The sequence below is a fragment of the Neopsephotus bourkii genome, unplaced genomic scaffold (genome assembly GCF_033783945.1).
Source record: "Neopsephotus bourkii isolate Nb327-2 ecotype Australia unplaced genomic scaffold, CSIRO-AGI_Nbou_v1 NB_1637, whole genome shotgun sequence".
Taxonomy (NCBI): Eukaryota; Metazoa; Chordata; class Aves; order Psittaciformes; family Psittacidae; genus Neopsephotus; species Neopsephotus bourkii.
The window spans coordinates 9,190,347-9,204,420 of NW_026902112.1; the positions used below are offsets into that span (position 1 = coordinate 9,190,347).

General features: G+C 41.5%; 1 protein-coding gene across 4 annotated transcripts in view; it reads right to left on the reverse strand.

The window, feature by feature from the left end:
• AGO2 (argonaute RISC catalytic component 2) overlaps window positions 1-14,074 on the reverse strand; it is a 54,643-nt gene that overhangs the window by 13,852 nt on the left and 26,717 nt on the right. For 2 of the 4 annotated variants that reach the window (XM_061374159.1, XM_061374161.1), the window contains exons 3-10: window positions 13,943-14,063; window positions 8,898-9,082; window positions 7,442-7,578; window positions 7,172-7,306; window positions 3,946-4,033; window positions 2,368-2,515; window positions 1,925-2,044; window positions 1,446-1,568 (exon numbers count right to left, since the gene is read on the reverse strand). In XM_061374159.1, coding sequence (XP_061230143.1) covers window positions 1,446-1,568; window positions 1,925-2,044; window positions 2,368-2,515; window positions 3,946-4,033; window positions 7,172-7,306; window positions 7,442-7,578; window positions 8,898-9,082; window positions 13,943-14,063 — 1,057 coding nt within the window. Of the gene's footprint in view, window positions 1-1,445; window positions 1,569-1,924; window positions 2,045-2,367; window positions 2,516-3,945; window positions 4,034-7,171; window positions 7,307-7,441; window positions 7,579-8,897; window positions 9,083-10,529; window positions 11,495-13,942; window positions 14,064-14,074 lie in introns of those variants that run through there. The other 2 variants (XM_061374160.1, XM_061374162.1) reach the window with 2 other exon arrangements.

Consider the following 14,074-nt stretch of genomic DNA (forward strand, 5'->3'; position numbering starts at 1 on the left):
CTGGGTTACCTTCACGCGTCAGTGAAGGAAGGTTTGAGCTAGTATGCCCAATTTTGTCTGAAGAGACTTAGGTAGAACACACGAGATCCTCTCCCACTGGCGGTTTATGGAGGTAACAGTCTCATTTGTGCATCATAGAATGGTTGGGTTGGAAAGGACCTTAAGATCATACAGCTCCAACCCCCTGCCATGGGCAGGGACGCCTCACACCTCACCCAAGGCTCTGTCCATCCTGGACTTGAACACTGCCAGGAATGGAGCATTTACCACTTCTTTGGGCACCCTGTGCCAGTGCCTCAACACCCTCACAATAAAGAACTTCTTCCTTATATCTAACCTGAACTTCCCTTATTTAAACCCATTGCCCCTTGTCCTATTGTTACAGTCCCTTACAGGTCCCCCTTTAGGGGGCCTATAAGGATGCTGGGGAGGGACTCCTTATTAGGGACTGTAGTGATAGAACAAGGGGTAATGGGTTAAAACTTAAACAGGGGAAGTTCAGACTGGATAAAAGGAAGTTCTTTACTGTGAGGGTGGTGAGGCACTGGAATGGGTTGCCCAGGGAAGTTGTGAATGCTCCATCCCTGGCAGTGTTCAAGGCCAGGTTGGACAGAGCCTTGGGTGACATGGTTTAGGTGAGGTGTCCCTGTCCATGGCAGGGGGGTTGGAACTGGATGATCTTAAGGTCCTTTCCAACCCCAAGTATTCTACAATTCTATGATAGAGTCCTTCTCTTGCATCCTTGTAGGCCCTCTCCAGATATGATCTAGAAGAGGTTCATCAGAGGCCTCCACAAATGATGCTATCCCAGCTATCAATATTTCATCTTGCATAAAACCAAGACATGTTTATAGAATTGATAGAAAATTGTGTTTCCCAACGTTTTTTTGAAGGATACCACAACAGCAAGATCATGTTGGAAAGGCCACCTCAAAAGCCACTGTAAAGAACAAAACCTGTGAGTAAATACTCCAACAGGAAGAGATGGCTCTAGAGGAAAACCTGCTGACAGAGAAGATACCTGAAGACAGTTGTCCTAAACACAGCTGCCACCCAGAACACACAAAACCAGTGAGAAGTTCAGAAGATCTCAGAGTTAAGAGAGGAATAGAAACAGAAGTAATTGAAGTTGTCTCTGTTCTCATACACATTGACCTGAATCATTACTCACAGGTTTCTTCTTGCAACACACAACAGAACAGTGTGTGAAGGAAAAATACACGTTTTCCTCTGAACTTTACCTTAAGGATTTTTAACCTTTCAGAAATAAAGAAGCAACTGAGGGAGATGCAAAATGGCCATTACATTTAAGGCCTTTCAAAGCTTACACTTAAATTCTAAACATTACAATTTTATATTCATTGTCTCATTACATTCAACATAATTAATTCGAACCACCATATTACAGAAGTTATCACAGATTGCAAACTATGTTTTCCACGTACCCTGCCTCCATAGAGGATGGAAGGAGGCTGTAGGACTCGACCAGTCACATCTGTCATTTCATCTTTGACCATGATTCCAAATTCACGAACATAAGGGTCAGTATTGAAACTCGCGCTCCGCATCTGAAATTACAAAGGAATTAGACATCTTTTGCACAAAAAGAAGTTCTTTTTATGATCTAAATCTGAGATAACCTGCATTTGGGCACATACCCTGATATATAGGTGATGCCGTGCATTCAGAACCTCTTGTTAACTCCACTTGGATACATGGATGCCTCAAAATTTGAAATAAAGCACCCGCAAAAGAACACTTAAAAAAATGTTTTGGGAGAACATATTTCTCTCATATTAATGGGCAAAGGATTATAAAAAAGAGCTTATAACCTGTGCATAGTGCCCAAACCATTCAGTATCTGCTAATGGCAATAAAATGAAGTCCATTACTGTGTTTCACTCATTTTCAATAGACCACTCACCAATTTGCTAATCTCTTCTTGACGGTCAGGCGCTGACCTGGCAGTTGCTCGAATCATAGTGGAAGTTTGATTGTCAGTGAGTTTCTTTATGCATCTTTGTCCTGCCACTATGTTGCACACCTGAAATATCCCCCCCACAAAGGAAGTTAGAAAGCACAGTGTAACAGGGGTTCGATTTGTTGTATTCTTTTCACTGCTGCACTAGAGAATTTGGAAAGTTGGCTAGTCAAAAATCAGCTTCTCAATACTTGAGCCCTTTTCCCTCAGACCCCCCATTCTCCCAATACCAGTATTAACCAGAACAATTAATGAGATTACTCTATAATGCAGATCATGCAAAGACTGCTGGGTTATCTTCACCTGTCAGTGAAAGAAGGTTTGAGCTAATATGCCTCTGACCCCCCCATTCTCCCAACATCAGTATTAACCAGAAGTATACTTGCCTCAAGAGGGAGGTATGTGTGCTTCTGCTCCTGTCCGACTTGTAAACATGGAAGGTGAGGATAGCGTAAAACTAATTTGTGCCTGTCCTTAAAATACTGAGCTACAGTGCATTCAACTGTTTGTCCATTCTCCTGCTGAAGTGGGAATCTGTTGGAAATCAAGTATTAAAATAAGACATTACTTCATGTAATTCCCAACACTTGTGCTGATAAATGTTATTAAGCAAATGAAGCTTACTGGAGATTAAACCTAATTTGTTGAAATCAGAGAATGGTTTGGGTTGGAAAGGACCTTAAGATCATCCAGTTCCAACCCCTTGCCATCGGCAGGGACACCTCATACTAAACCATGTCACCCAAGGCTCTCTCCAGCCTGGCCTTGAACTCTGCCAGGGATGGAGCATTCGCAACTTCCCTGGGCAACCCATTCCAGCACCTCACCACCCTCACAATAAAGAACTTCTTCCTTATATCTTAACCTGAATCTCCCCTGTTTGAGTTTGAACCCATTCCCCCTTCTCCTATCACTACAGTGTACTTCTAGAATTTAAGATTCCATCACTGCCACTACTGTGTCTTTTAACAGTACAACAGCAGGCTATTTCTCTAACATTCTTGATACCTAAAGCTATGAATTAAGTTTCCTTAGAGCCCTAGGAAAGAGCCCTTCGTGCCCTAGAGACAAAGATTAATGTTTCCTGCTTATCTGGCATATATGTAGTACTACATTTTATGATACGGCATGCACAGAAAACAGCAAATCTACTGTCAGAGTTGCAAAACCAATTCCTGCTTCAGAAATGCACCACTCTCTTTCTGTGCATCACAAATACTTCTGTATGCGCATGCCCATTTGCATATACATGCATCAAAGGGGCACACAAATACTGCTTTTTCATTGATAGCACAAAACAAAGCTCAGACAATTAAATACTTGATCTAGATATTGATCAGTTATTTCCTTATTACCCAGCTGTTATCCAACCCTAACCATTCCATGAGTGTATGATTAGCTTTGTTCCTTACTCCACTGGCTTAAAAACAGGAATAAATACCTCCATATACAAGTTACCTGCAAATCTCTGGTTAGTGATTGAAAAACAAACATTATTTCCAGAGGAAAAACCAATGGGTAATATCAAGATTAGAAAGCTTATCCCAGCTGACACTGCTTTTCTACTCAAAAGATCTGGAAAACATCAGGTTACCAACAGTGCAACCCTGTTCTTCCAACATTAAAAAAATCCATAAAGAAGTAAGAGTAATTAAAAACCCTCAAACACGAAAAAGCCAACTCCAAAGCACCACAGATTAAAACAAAGAGATTGGCTCAAACACCAAAGCATTTGTTCTAGAATAAAACTAGAACAAAACCAGCAGCAACACTGAGTAAGTACTCTGAGGTGTATTGTAAATATATTGACCAAAGAAAGCATCATTTCTCAACACAACTTTTCCTGTGTCAGTAAGGAACAGATACTTCTCTGTTTTTCCAGATACCACTCTACTTTTCCCCAGGCCAGATACTCTTCTGGCCTGAGATTGACCCTATGCTTACAAAGCAGCAAAATACTTTACGTTTGGTGACTTGCTGGACGTCTGGTGACATTGCACACTCTGTACTTTCTTTTCATCTGTCCACAGTGCGTTATCTCCACCTTCAGACCTAGACATTGGAAAACAGGTATCAACATCTCTTCAAACCCAAGGCGTTAGTCCCCCTGAACTGCGACACAAGACCACCTAAACTCTGCAGTAAAGCTGTCCACTATTTAGTACACTGGGCACCAAAGGGTATCCCAGACAGAGCTCAAAAACCTAATTTATAGCTTTAACATTCAAAGCCCCTGAGCTTCAGCTGAAGTTCAACAAAGAGGTTTAGAGACAAACAGGACAAAACTCCAAGGCTCCAAGAGCTCACAGACGAAGCAAAGTGCACTCTGTTAATCCCAACTCTGCACCTCTAAGGAAGTCCAGGATGGTGAAAGGACAAAAAGGGCACGCAACCTCCTTGAAGCATAGAGCTTGTTTATACTTTATGTCTAAACACACGGTGCCTGCGAGACCTCCAACTACTGCAACCGGCCCAGAACTAATGAGTCAGAAGGGGTGGAAATACCTATAGAGCCTCTAGGAGCCCAAGGGAATGAGGCCATGGGGCTTTACTCTTCATGAAGACAAACATCTGCTGCACATCCCACTGGCACAAAAGCCAAGCTCACCTGAAGGCAAATAACTTCCAGAGGAATAAATTATGCACCCCAAACCAGCACAACACAGCTCCCCATGAAGAAGTGTTTCCAATTTACCACTACCCACAAGTACAAACTTGAATGCAGTGCTTTCATTTATATTACTTTCATGCTCGGGCAGAAACAGATGTATGTGGACTGGATTAGAGACAGGAAGTTGCCATGTGTGGGAATAGGAAAGAGGGGACTGTAGATTGGAATTCCTTATACATCTGCACATGTATATAAACTCAGGCTGCTGCTGAATTTAGCCTATCTGCCACAGGCACTGATAACTTGCCAAAGAACGCATTAATCTCTTAGTGTAATTTGTTAGGGCTATGTCCTGGGTTCAGCAGTAGCAGTCATTTTTCTCCTTCTTAGTAGCTGGTGCGGTGCTGTGTTTTGACTTTCAGCCTGGGAACAGCGCTGATAACACCGATGGTTTTAGTTGCTGCTCAGTAATGTTTACTCTGACCAAGGACTTTGTGAGCCTCATGCTCTGCCAGGGAGGAGGGGAAGCCGGGAGGAAGCAGAGACAGGACACCTGACCCAAACTGACCAAAGGGGTATTCCAAACAACAGCACATCATGCCCAGTATATAAACTGAGGGGAGTTACCCAGAAGGGAGCGATCACTGCTCTGGTCAGGGTGGGTATAGGTCAGCAGGTGGTGAGCGGTTGTATTCTCTTCCCTTGTTATTTCCCTTATCATTATTATCATTGGTGGCAGCAGCAGCGGTTTGTGTTATACTTTAGTTACTGGACTGTTCTTATCCTAACCCATGGGAGTAGCATTCTTCCAGTTCTCCCCATCCCTTCGGGAGCAAGGGGGGGAGAAGGGGAGTGTGAGTAAGCAGCTGCGTGGTCTGAAACCTTCAATAACTTCATGTTTTTATTAATACCTCCAAATTCTGTAGCCCAGCATTTCATTAAAGGATAAACTGTGACCTCAGCTTACACTGAGCTGTGCTGCACATTGGAAATTGCTACTTCCACCTGAAGAATGGAAATCCTCATGGAAAAAACAGCAGCTGGCAATTCAGTGCCTGATTACTCTGGAAAACATTTATAACCTGTACAAACTCAGGATCTATTTATAGTTTTCTTGCTAATTTCTAATTGGGCAAACATGGTTTTGAGGACATTTTATGGCCACAAGGAAGCTGCAGGATAGAGTTAGAGCTTGGTTTTCTTTTTTAATGTCCTTTCTATCAAGCACACCATGAAGGAAAGACTTTGATTTCTCAGAAGAAACCTTCAGTGAACAAAAGCAGAAAGATTCTTTCCTCCTACTCTTTGATTCAGTCATTACGTATTAGAGTAACTTACTTTTAGAATTAACGTTACTATTAGCATAATTTACTTCCAGGAGAGCATATGTATGAAATACCTCGGTGTGCAAAACCACACTGCTAAATTACAGTTTCATTTAGAATATGAAAATCTTGGCATCAATAACTGGAAAAATCTAAGATCAGGTAATTTAAAAAAACAAACAAACCAAAGCTCACATAAAATCCAGGTCTTTATAAACGTTTTGATATCATCAGCTCAGGAACTGGAATGTCTTTATCACGGAACTGGGATTAGCACTTCCAAGTGATTTCAAAAGTGAAAAAATATGGATTTTGTTGTTGTTCTGTTTAGAGATAGAGGTACTTCATGAAGAGTAAAGCACTACAGTAAATACAGAATCATAGAATAGTTAGGGTTGGAAAGGACCTTAAGATCATCCAGTTCCAACCCCCTGCCATGGGCAGGGACACCTCACACTACACCATGTCACCCAAGGTTCTGTCCAACCTGGCCTTACAGTATTAATTTGGGAAGATCAGATGTTTTTAAGGAGATTGACATAATACAGGATGCTGTTCTCCATAGTGGAAGGATCTCACTATTATCTCTGCACTGAGCTGTTCTCCGATGCTAACACACGCCATTAACTTTGACATGACACTTCATCAAGTGGTGATGAGGCACAAAAATGTAATAAATGAAGGTATGTCAAGAGAACCTACACTTGAATGAGGGAAAGCTTACAAAAGTCACAAGCAAGCCAGTATCTAATCTCGTTAAAATAATCATCTGTCTGCTAGAAAGTTTAGTTCAGCCTATCATTTAGAGTAAAACATCATCTTAATGGTTGCATTAAAACACAGATTCTTGAATATGTGATAATTTACTTATGTGCATACCTAAGCCCTAAACATGGATGGTTCACTAAATAAATAAATATGCTTACTTTTTGCACTAGTGATGCATCAAACCTGAAGCCACATCCTTATCTGAACCGACTTGCCTTACATCCACAAAGTGGCAAACTACAGAGATTAACTAATGTAGTAGGAAAAAAGGACACGTAGACTGAAACATAACATTGATTGGTAGACTCCTGAAAGTCCCAAAGCACATGTAAGTAACAGAACAATTCCTGCCTCTTAGTTTTGCTCAAAAAGTGCATATGTTATGATAATCTGTCTCCCAGTAAGATGACCTCTACAGACTGCATTTGGAACTTGTAGTGGTAACACCAGATAGAACAAAGCAGTTTTATGTACTTTAATTATTACCTTTTATTTCTTTGGTAAACTTTACCCTTTGGGAATCTGTCAGAGGTTTTTGTTGTTCTTCAATACTTTTGAAGTCCAAAACTTCACACACAAACTCAATAACTGGCTGTGCTTTGTAAAATGCAGTTGCAGACACTGTAGACAAAAACATTAATGTTGTATTACAGCAATACTGAGGAAACTTTGAAGAAATCAAAGAAATGGAACTCAATTTTTGCCTTTCCAATGAAGGAGAAAGAAGGAAGAAGAAAAGGTTTCTGTAGAACCTACCATCAATATTTAACATCATTTTCCATAATGAAGGTCTGACTGACTGATGGAAGCCAAACCAAACTTCTCTGCCACCACCCAATGGATTGGAGCACCCTTCTGATGCTGTAAAAAAAGATCGCCCCACAGGAGTATATCTGCAACAGAGGGAAGAAATTCAGATCATAAAACTAAAGCAAGAAAAAGGTAATAAATCCATAACTAATACTAATTCCTATGCACAAAAGCACAGAAATGTCACTGTTTCAGATTACCAACAATCTGAGATTCCTGTCAGGACACTTCTTAAAATCCAGGTAAGTTACAGTAAGAAAATGACTACTACTCATAATTGTTTAAACCTATTTTCAGTATACTCCTTATTATGCCTACTAATTCAAACAAAGAGCAGTAGAAACATCTTTCGTACTCTTACTAAAAATTCAGCTACGCTTTTATTTGGTACTTACAAGAATCAGTTACGCTTTAGTGAGAAAATAATTAAACATCTCTGCTATTGAAGCAACACTCTCCCCTTACTTATGCACTGCTTCCTTCGAAATCTATGGAAAACAACTGATTTAACAGATATTTTGGATGCATCTTTCTCCATGGAAAATTCAGCACTGCACACTAAACATTAAACTAATCAAACCCAGAGCTAATAGCGTTCTCTGAACACAGATGTGTGACTAACAAATCTGGGCTGTTTTCTGTGTTACAAAACTTGACTAAATTGATTAGTTTAATCCCTAATGTGCAGATAAAGTCAATGTACTATAAGGCTATTTAAGGATCTTTACATAAATCTAACTCATTTTCCCTGTTTAGCCCTTCAAAATGGGAAAGTTCAGCCCTATTTTGTTCTTCACTTTCCAACTGAATGCAGTCTGAACAGCGGTCTTCAGCAACTTGTTTCATGGCAGCTGAATTAAACCCAGTATCTCTTGGGTTTGGCTGCAAATGCTGCAGATTCCACTTGCTTGGAAAGAAAAAAAAAACAGTTATTTTCCTTTCTATAGAAAGAGCTATAGTGAGTGACATTAATGTTCCCCTATAGCACAGTGTCCTTTATACAAAACCTGCAGTAACATCTGCCCAAGGACACACAGAACAGGGTAACAAGTTTTAAGGCCACCCTCACACATCCACCAATCTCCAACCACTTTCTGCTCAGGGAAGGCTTCCCTCTCTGAGGTGTACAAAGAAGTGGGTATGAGTGAGATGGCAGGGCACCCCTCACCTGAGAGCACACAGACTGAACACCAGTGGGGAAAGTGCTTTGTGTCCAAGGCTGGAGGTTGCTACTTCCACTGAATGAGCAGAAAATCACTGCACTGCCTCTTGCCTGAGCATGCCATCTGCTAGACAGCTATTGTTTTGGTTGAGCTATGAAAGCAAATCCTACCCAAAAAGCCACTAAAGCAATTCAAATAACAAACCCACCACCTAAGCAAAATCAAGGTCTTCTCCTCACCTCATGGAAGGCAAGTGCCTCATGACTACATCCAGTGCCTGGATGGTTTCAAATGGGACACCCGGCAGCCGACCAGAAAGAGCATCATGTAACGCCTGCAAACTCACACAGGACATCCACTTTATGGCCACCTTAAATATTCTGTCCTTTCCTTCTCCTGGCAGCGTGACCTCCAGCTCCACCTGCAACAATGCCAAACAACAAACCAAGATGATTCTTTCCATTTAAAGGGGGAAAGGGAAGAGACGATGGATTCCTCTAAACAGTGCTATAAGGAATAGACAAAAAGCAATGATGAAGAAACAACATACATCAGGTACAGCCTCTTTTTACAGCCAGATCTTTCCAAAGGTGTATTTCAGAGAGTTGGCATGCTTCCCAGCTGGCATCTACCTTCTCCTTTGAGTCAACATTATAATTTGGAAGTGCTTGTATATCAACTGGGAGGTCTCTGTGAAGATCCTAACACATTGATTTCAGATACCTAACACACTGCAATGCATCACCGCTCAAGTCAGCTCCTGTACGTCTGAAGTAAAAGATGGCCTGTCACTTCCTGCCAGGATTCATGTATTTCTGGTATTCACTCTCCAGAGCACCAGAGGGCTTTAAATACTATCACTGTAGACATGGTTCAAACAGGAGAAAACACAATTCAACAGCACCTTTCAAAGAGAAAAATGCCAAATACCACGCCCCAAACAAAACAAACCCCCCACAAAACCCATCAACTCCAAACCCTCTCATTTTGAAGTACCAAAGGAAGAATAAACGATGGCCCCAAAGTAGCAGCGATGCAGTGATGCTATCACGCAGCAAACAGCGGCACTCCTTTGACATGTCAAGCCCTACTTAGAATTTTGTGTCTAAAAACCACTGGCAAACTACATGTTGGTAAAATACTTCAGCCACTGACTTGTAATTAGTTGTAATGCTCATTTCTCCTCTTTATTAAAACAAAGAAAGCTTGAGCACCACCAAGCTCTTAAACTGACTAAAATTAAGGCTTGTCTGAAGCGATGAGCAGTGCTGGGAGTGACTACAAGTAATAACAAGATCACAGTATCCTTTGTGCTGGATATAAATAAAACCAGTGTATTTTCCTGTCCTAGGGAGCTCACAATTTACATATAGAAGGCATCCACTTAACAGACAAACTGTAATTAGTGGGCTAGCAAATATAATACATGGGTAACAGCAAGCTAATATATGCAATCAGCTGGTGTTCGGTGACAGCTTCCCCAGTCAAACAACAGGAAGGAAAGATGAAACACAAATAACAAGCGTTCCTGTATGCAAAAAGACGAGTTCACAGTTTAGAGTGGGCACACAAAATTAGTATTACAGTCACATCCCTCCTCCTGTACAAACACCATTCACCAGGAGACTTGAGCAGAGGAAGGAGCTGTATGGCTGTGGGAAGGCAATGGGAACTGGAGGCTCTAATTGTGGGGTCACTGGTCTCAATCTGGCCCAGAAGGTTGACTCTGCAGGAAAGCTGTGCAAATAAAGGTACAGGTTTTCAGCTGGCAAAGGTTGGAAGCCTTCTGTGAAGCATTCATTTCCAACCACACCATCAAAAGATCTTCAACTTGCATCTTATTTAGAGCAGATGGAAGACATCTGTCACACCTGAACTGCATTTTCTTCTGAACTGCTCTCCTCCTCCAAATCAAGTTTCATATTTTCTGCTACTCCTGATACTGTTAATGCAAAACTGCTCTGATTATTAACAGCTTTGGTACCCTTAATATAAAAAAAAAAAAAAAAAGGATTTATTTCCCCCCCTCCTGGTTTCAATTTACAGAACTCCTTCATTGCAATGGCATGAAAAAAGATGTAGAACAGGACTACTTGTGGTGCTGTATCCAGGTCCCTGGAGGAAATAAAAGACCCAAGACTGGAGGATTTCTATTCCAGTTCCTAGAATGAAAATACTGCTTAAAAACTAAGAAAATATTCTGTTACTATTTACATATTCCAGATTTGTTTCTGAAGGTCTAAAGAAATGAAGGAATTAAAGACTGAAAATAAGGTATGATACGGAAGGAATGAAAACAGAGATGATAACCATGAAGGCCAGGCAAAGAATATGTAATAGAAGTTGTAAAAGAAGCAGGGTTGTAAGCAAGGACAAAAGAACCAAACTAACCCCAGAACTGCCACTACTGACAAGAGATGAGGACAAAGTCCATTAATTAAGTTAAAGAGCAACAGGAGGGAAACATGTTGGCAATCTGGTGTCAGCATTCTGTTTAGCATCAGTTCTTCCACTAACCATGTACACTGTAAGTAAATCAAGGTCTTCGTCCACTGACATTAAGGATCATCTATTAATCACTGTAGCTTCACGAATCTTTTCAATAGGAACCTAAATATAATCAGATGTGAGGCAAACTTGCTACATTTGTTATGTACGGAACAGCCAGAAAACCCCATCAACAAAACTTAATCTAATTGTGCCAGAGGAAAGTCCTAATGCCTACAAGCTTTATACTGGTTTAAATCATGCTTAAACCAATTTAAGCACCATTTAAAAAATTCCCTCATTAAGCTACATTTCCCCACATCCTATTTAAACCAGCTGAAGATCTACCTCCATTATACCTCAATATATGCATCCTGGGCTGCATCAAAAGGAGCGTGACCAGCAGGTCGAAGGAGGTGATCCTGCCCCTTTACTCTGCTCTCGTGAGACCTCACCTGGAGTACTGCGTGCAGTTCTGGTGTCATCAACATAAAAAGGACATGGAACTGTTGGAACAAGTCCAGAGGAGGCCACAAGAATGATCAGGGGACTGGAGCACCTCCTGTATGGAGACAGGCTGAGAAAGTTGGGACTGTTCAGCCTGGAGAAGAGAAGGCTGCGTGGAGACCTCAGAGCAGCTTCCAGTATCTGAAGGGGGCCTATAGGGATGCTGGGGAGGGACTCTTCATTAGGGACTGTAGTGACAGGACAAGAGGTAACGGGTTAAAACTCAAACAGGGGAAAGTTCAAGTTGGAGATAAGGAAGAAGTTCTTCACTGTGAGGGTGGTGAGGCACTGGAATGGGTTGCCCAGGGAAGCTGTGAATGCTCCATCCCTGGCAGTGTTCAAGGCCAGGTTGGACAGACGCTGAGTGAGATGGTTTAGTGTGAGGTGTCCCTGCCCATGGCAGTGGGTTGGAACTGGATGATCTTAAGGTCCTTTCCAACCCTTACTATTCTATGATTCTATAACTATTCTAAATGATCATCTCTTTGGCTGGATAATTCTGTCCCACCGAAAACAGTGAACAGAATCATTCAAGTCAGCCTCTTCCCAGGTACAAGCTACCTCGCACCATTCATTTGCACAGACACAAAGGTACTGGGCATCAAAAGGATTTCATGCTGACACACTGTCATTCGACTTCCTTTTGACCATGTATGATTTAGTAGATCTGGGCTTTAAAATCCAAAGCATTCAAGAATCAAGTCCCGTTTGATCAGCAACATTCAGGCACAGAAGAAACAGGAGAAGAAGGTATCTTATGCAGTTCCTAATCAGAGTAGGGTCACACTTTCATCAGATCAAAGGATTATTTTGATCTCAGTTTGTTTATCCTCCATAAACCATTCTTCTATTTGCCTTCACTGATTTAATGCAGAGCTTCCAACCTCTTGTAAAATATATGGGTAGTCAACCACAACTTGGAAAGTATTACAGTTATAAGGTTATTGTGTGCATCCAGAGAACTCACGTAAACCCTTAGGAGACATCAAGTATCATTACACCTTTGACAAACACTTCGCAATTTTACGTGGCAGATCTGTAGGAACTGGAATACAGTATGTGGAAGTGTGGGGGGGGAATAATCTCTAATACTTTTAATGATTCCTTTAGAGTTTTCCCAGATGTCACCTTACTGGTTAATGAAAAATAACGAAGACTGGAATAGAGACTGACCTTTACTGCACGACATTTACTTAAATATATTTGGGGAAAATTAAATTTACACATACGAGATCAAGACCTTGATACAGGTAGAACTATGTCAAGCACTGCACAGGGATACAACATGAGACAGCAAAAGATAGCAAGAGCTACTTTATAGCACACTGCTACTGTATTTTGGGCGACCTAAGCTCTTTTCACAGTTTTAATCACATAAGCAAGTTTCCACACTGCTATTTACCTTTCTCTCTTTAGTTTTTGCTACCTACGTGGCAGTCACATTCTATGGAACCATATGGATCCATTCCCAAAAACGGGAATTACTGTGCTACAAACATGTAACAAGGAGGACTATCCTCAAGCGTTCATGTAAATAAACAAGGCCACAGAAAACCTAATCTGATATTAGACCACAGATGTGCAGGCTTAATTATTTTATAGGGTTTGTGTGTCAGCACGTTCCAACACAGCCTCTTCTACTTCACCAGTCAATGGGCACAGATAGGGGTACACTTCGCTGCTACAACCAGAGTGACCAGAGAGGCCACTGCCCCACCTACAGAGCTGGGAAACAGAACACACGAGCCCTCTTCAACTGCCTCAGGGCTAAGCTAGCAGGTCTCGACTTGTGCAGTTTAAATTAATGCGGCTTTCACATCGTAAAGGATTAGGGAAGAGGTTCCATAGAGGCAATGATGGGATGGAGGAGTTTCTCCGAGCTAGTGGAGAGCAAGAATCAGCTTACAGTGGGCTTTGATGAGATTAAGGAGCTGACACAACAGCTTCTGCTCCTCTCTCCCAAACCCAACCGTGCTTTCACTTTCTCTGCAGTGCCAGTACGGAGCCTGTCCGCTGCCTTGGGCAGTTGATCCAGCTCACCAAACCAGGAGAAACCATGCAAGTGAGAAGAAAGAGAGGCAGGAAAGAAGGATATGGAAGGGGGAATGACTGCCTTTGACTGCAGCAAGCTCACGCTTCCTGTCCTGGCAAACCACACTCTTGAGCAAAGCAGCAGCAGCAGGATAGGTCTATTCCAGACACAGAAAATCAGTTTTTATCAGTTGTTAGAAAGGCTCTGCAAATATTACCTTAAAATCTCCAATTGGAAACTTTTCTATTTAAAACTTACTTTATCTCTCCCAATGGGAAGCGGCATAGCAGTATAAAGGTTTTTTCTTCCATCAAACACTGGTTTGCGATCCCCAAAAATCTGGGTTTTAAAGTGCTGAACCATATGCTCCACTATTTCTCTGAAAATACA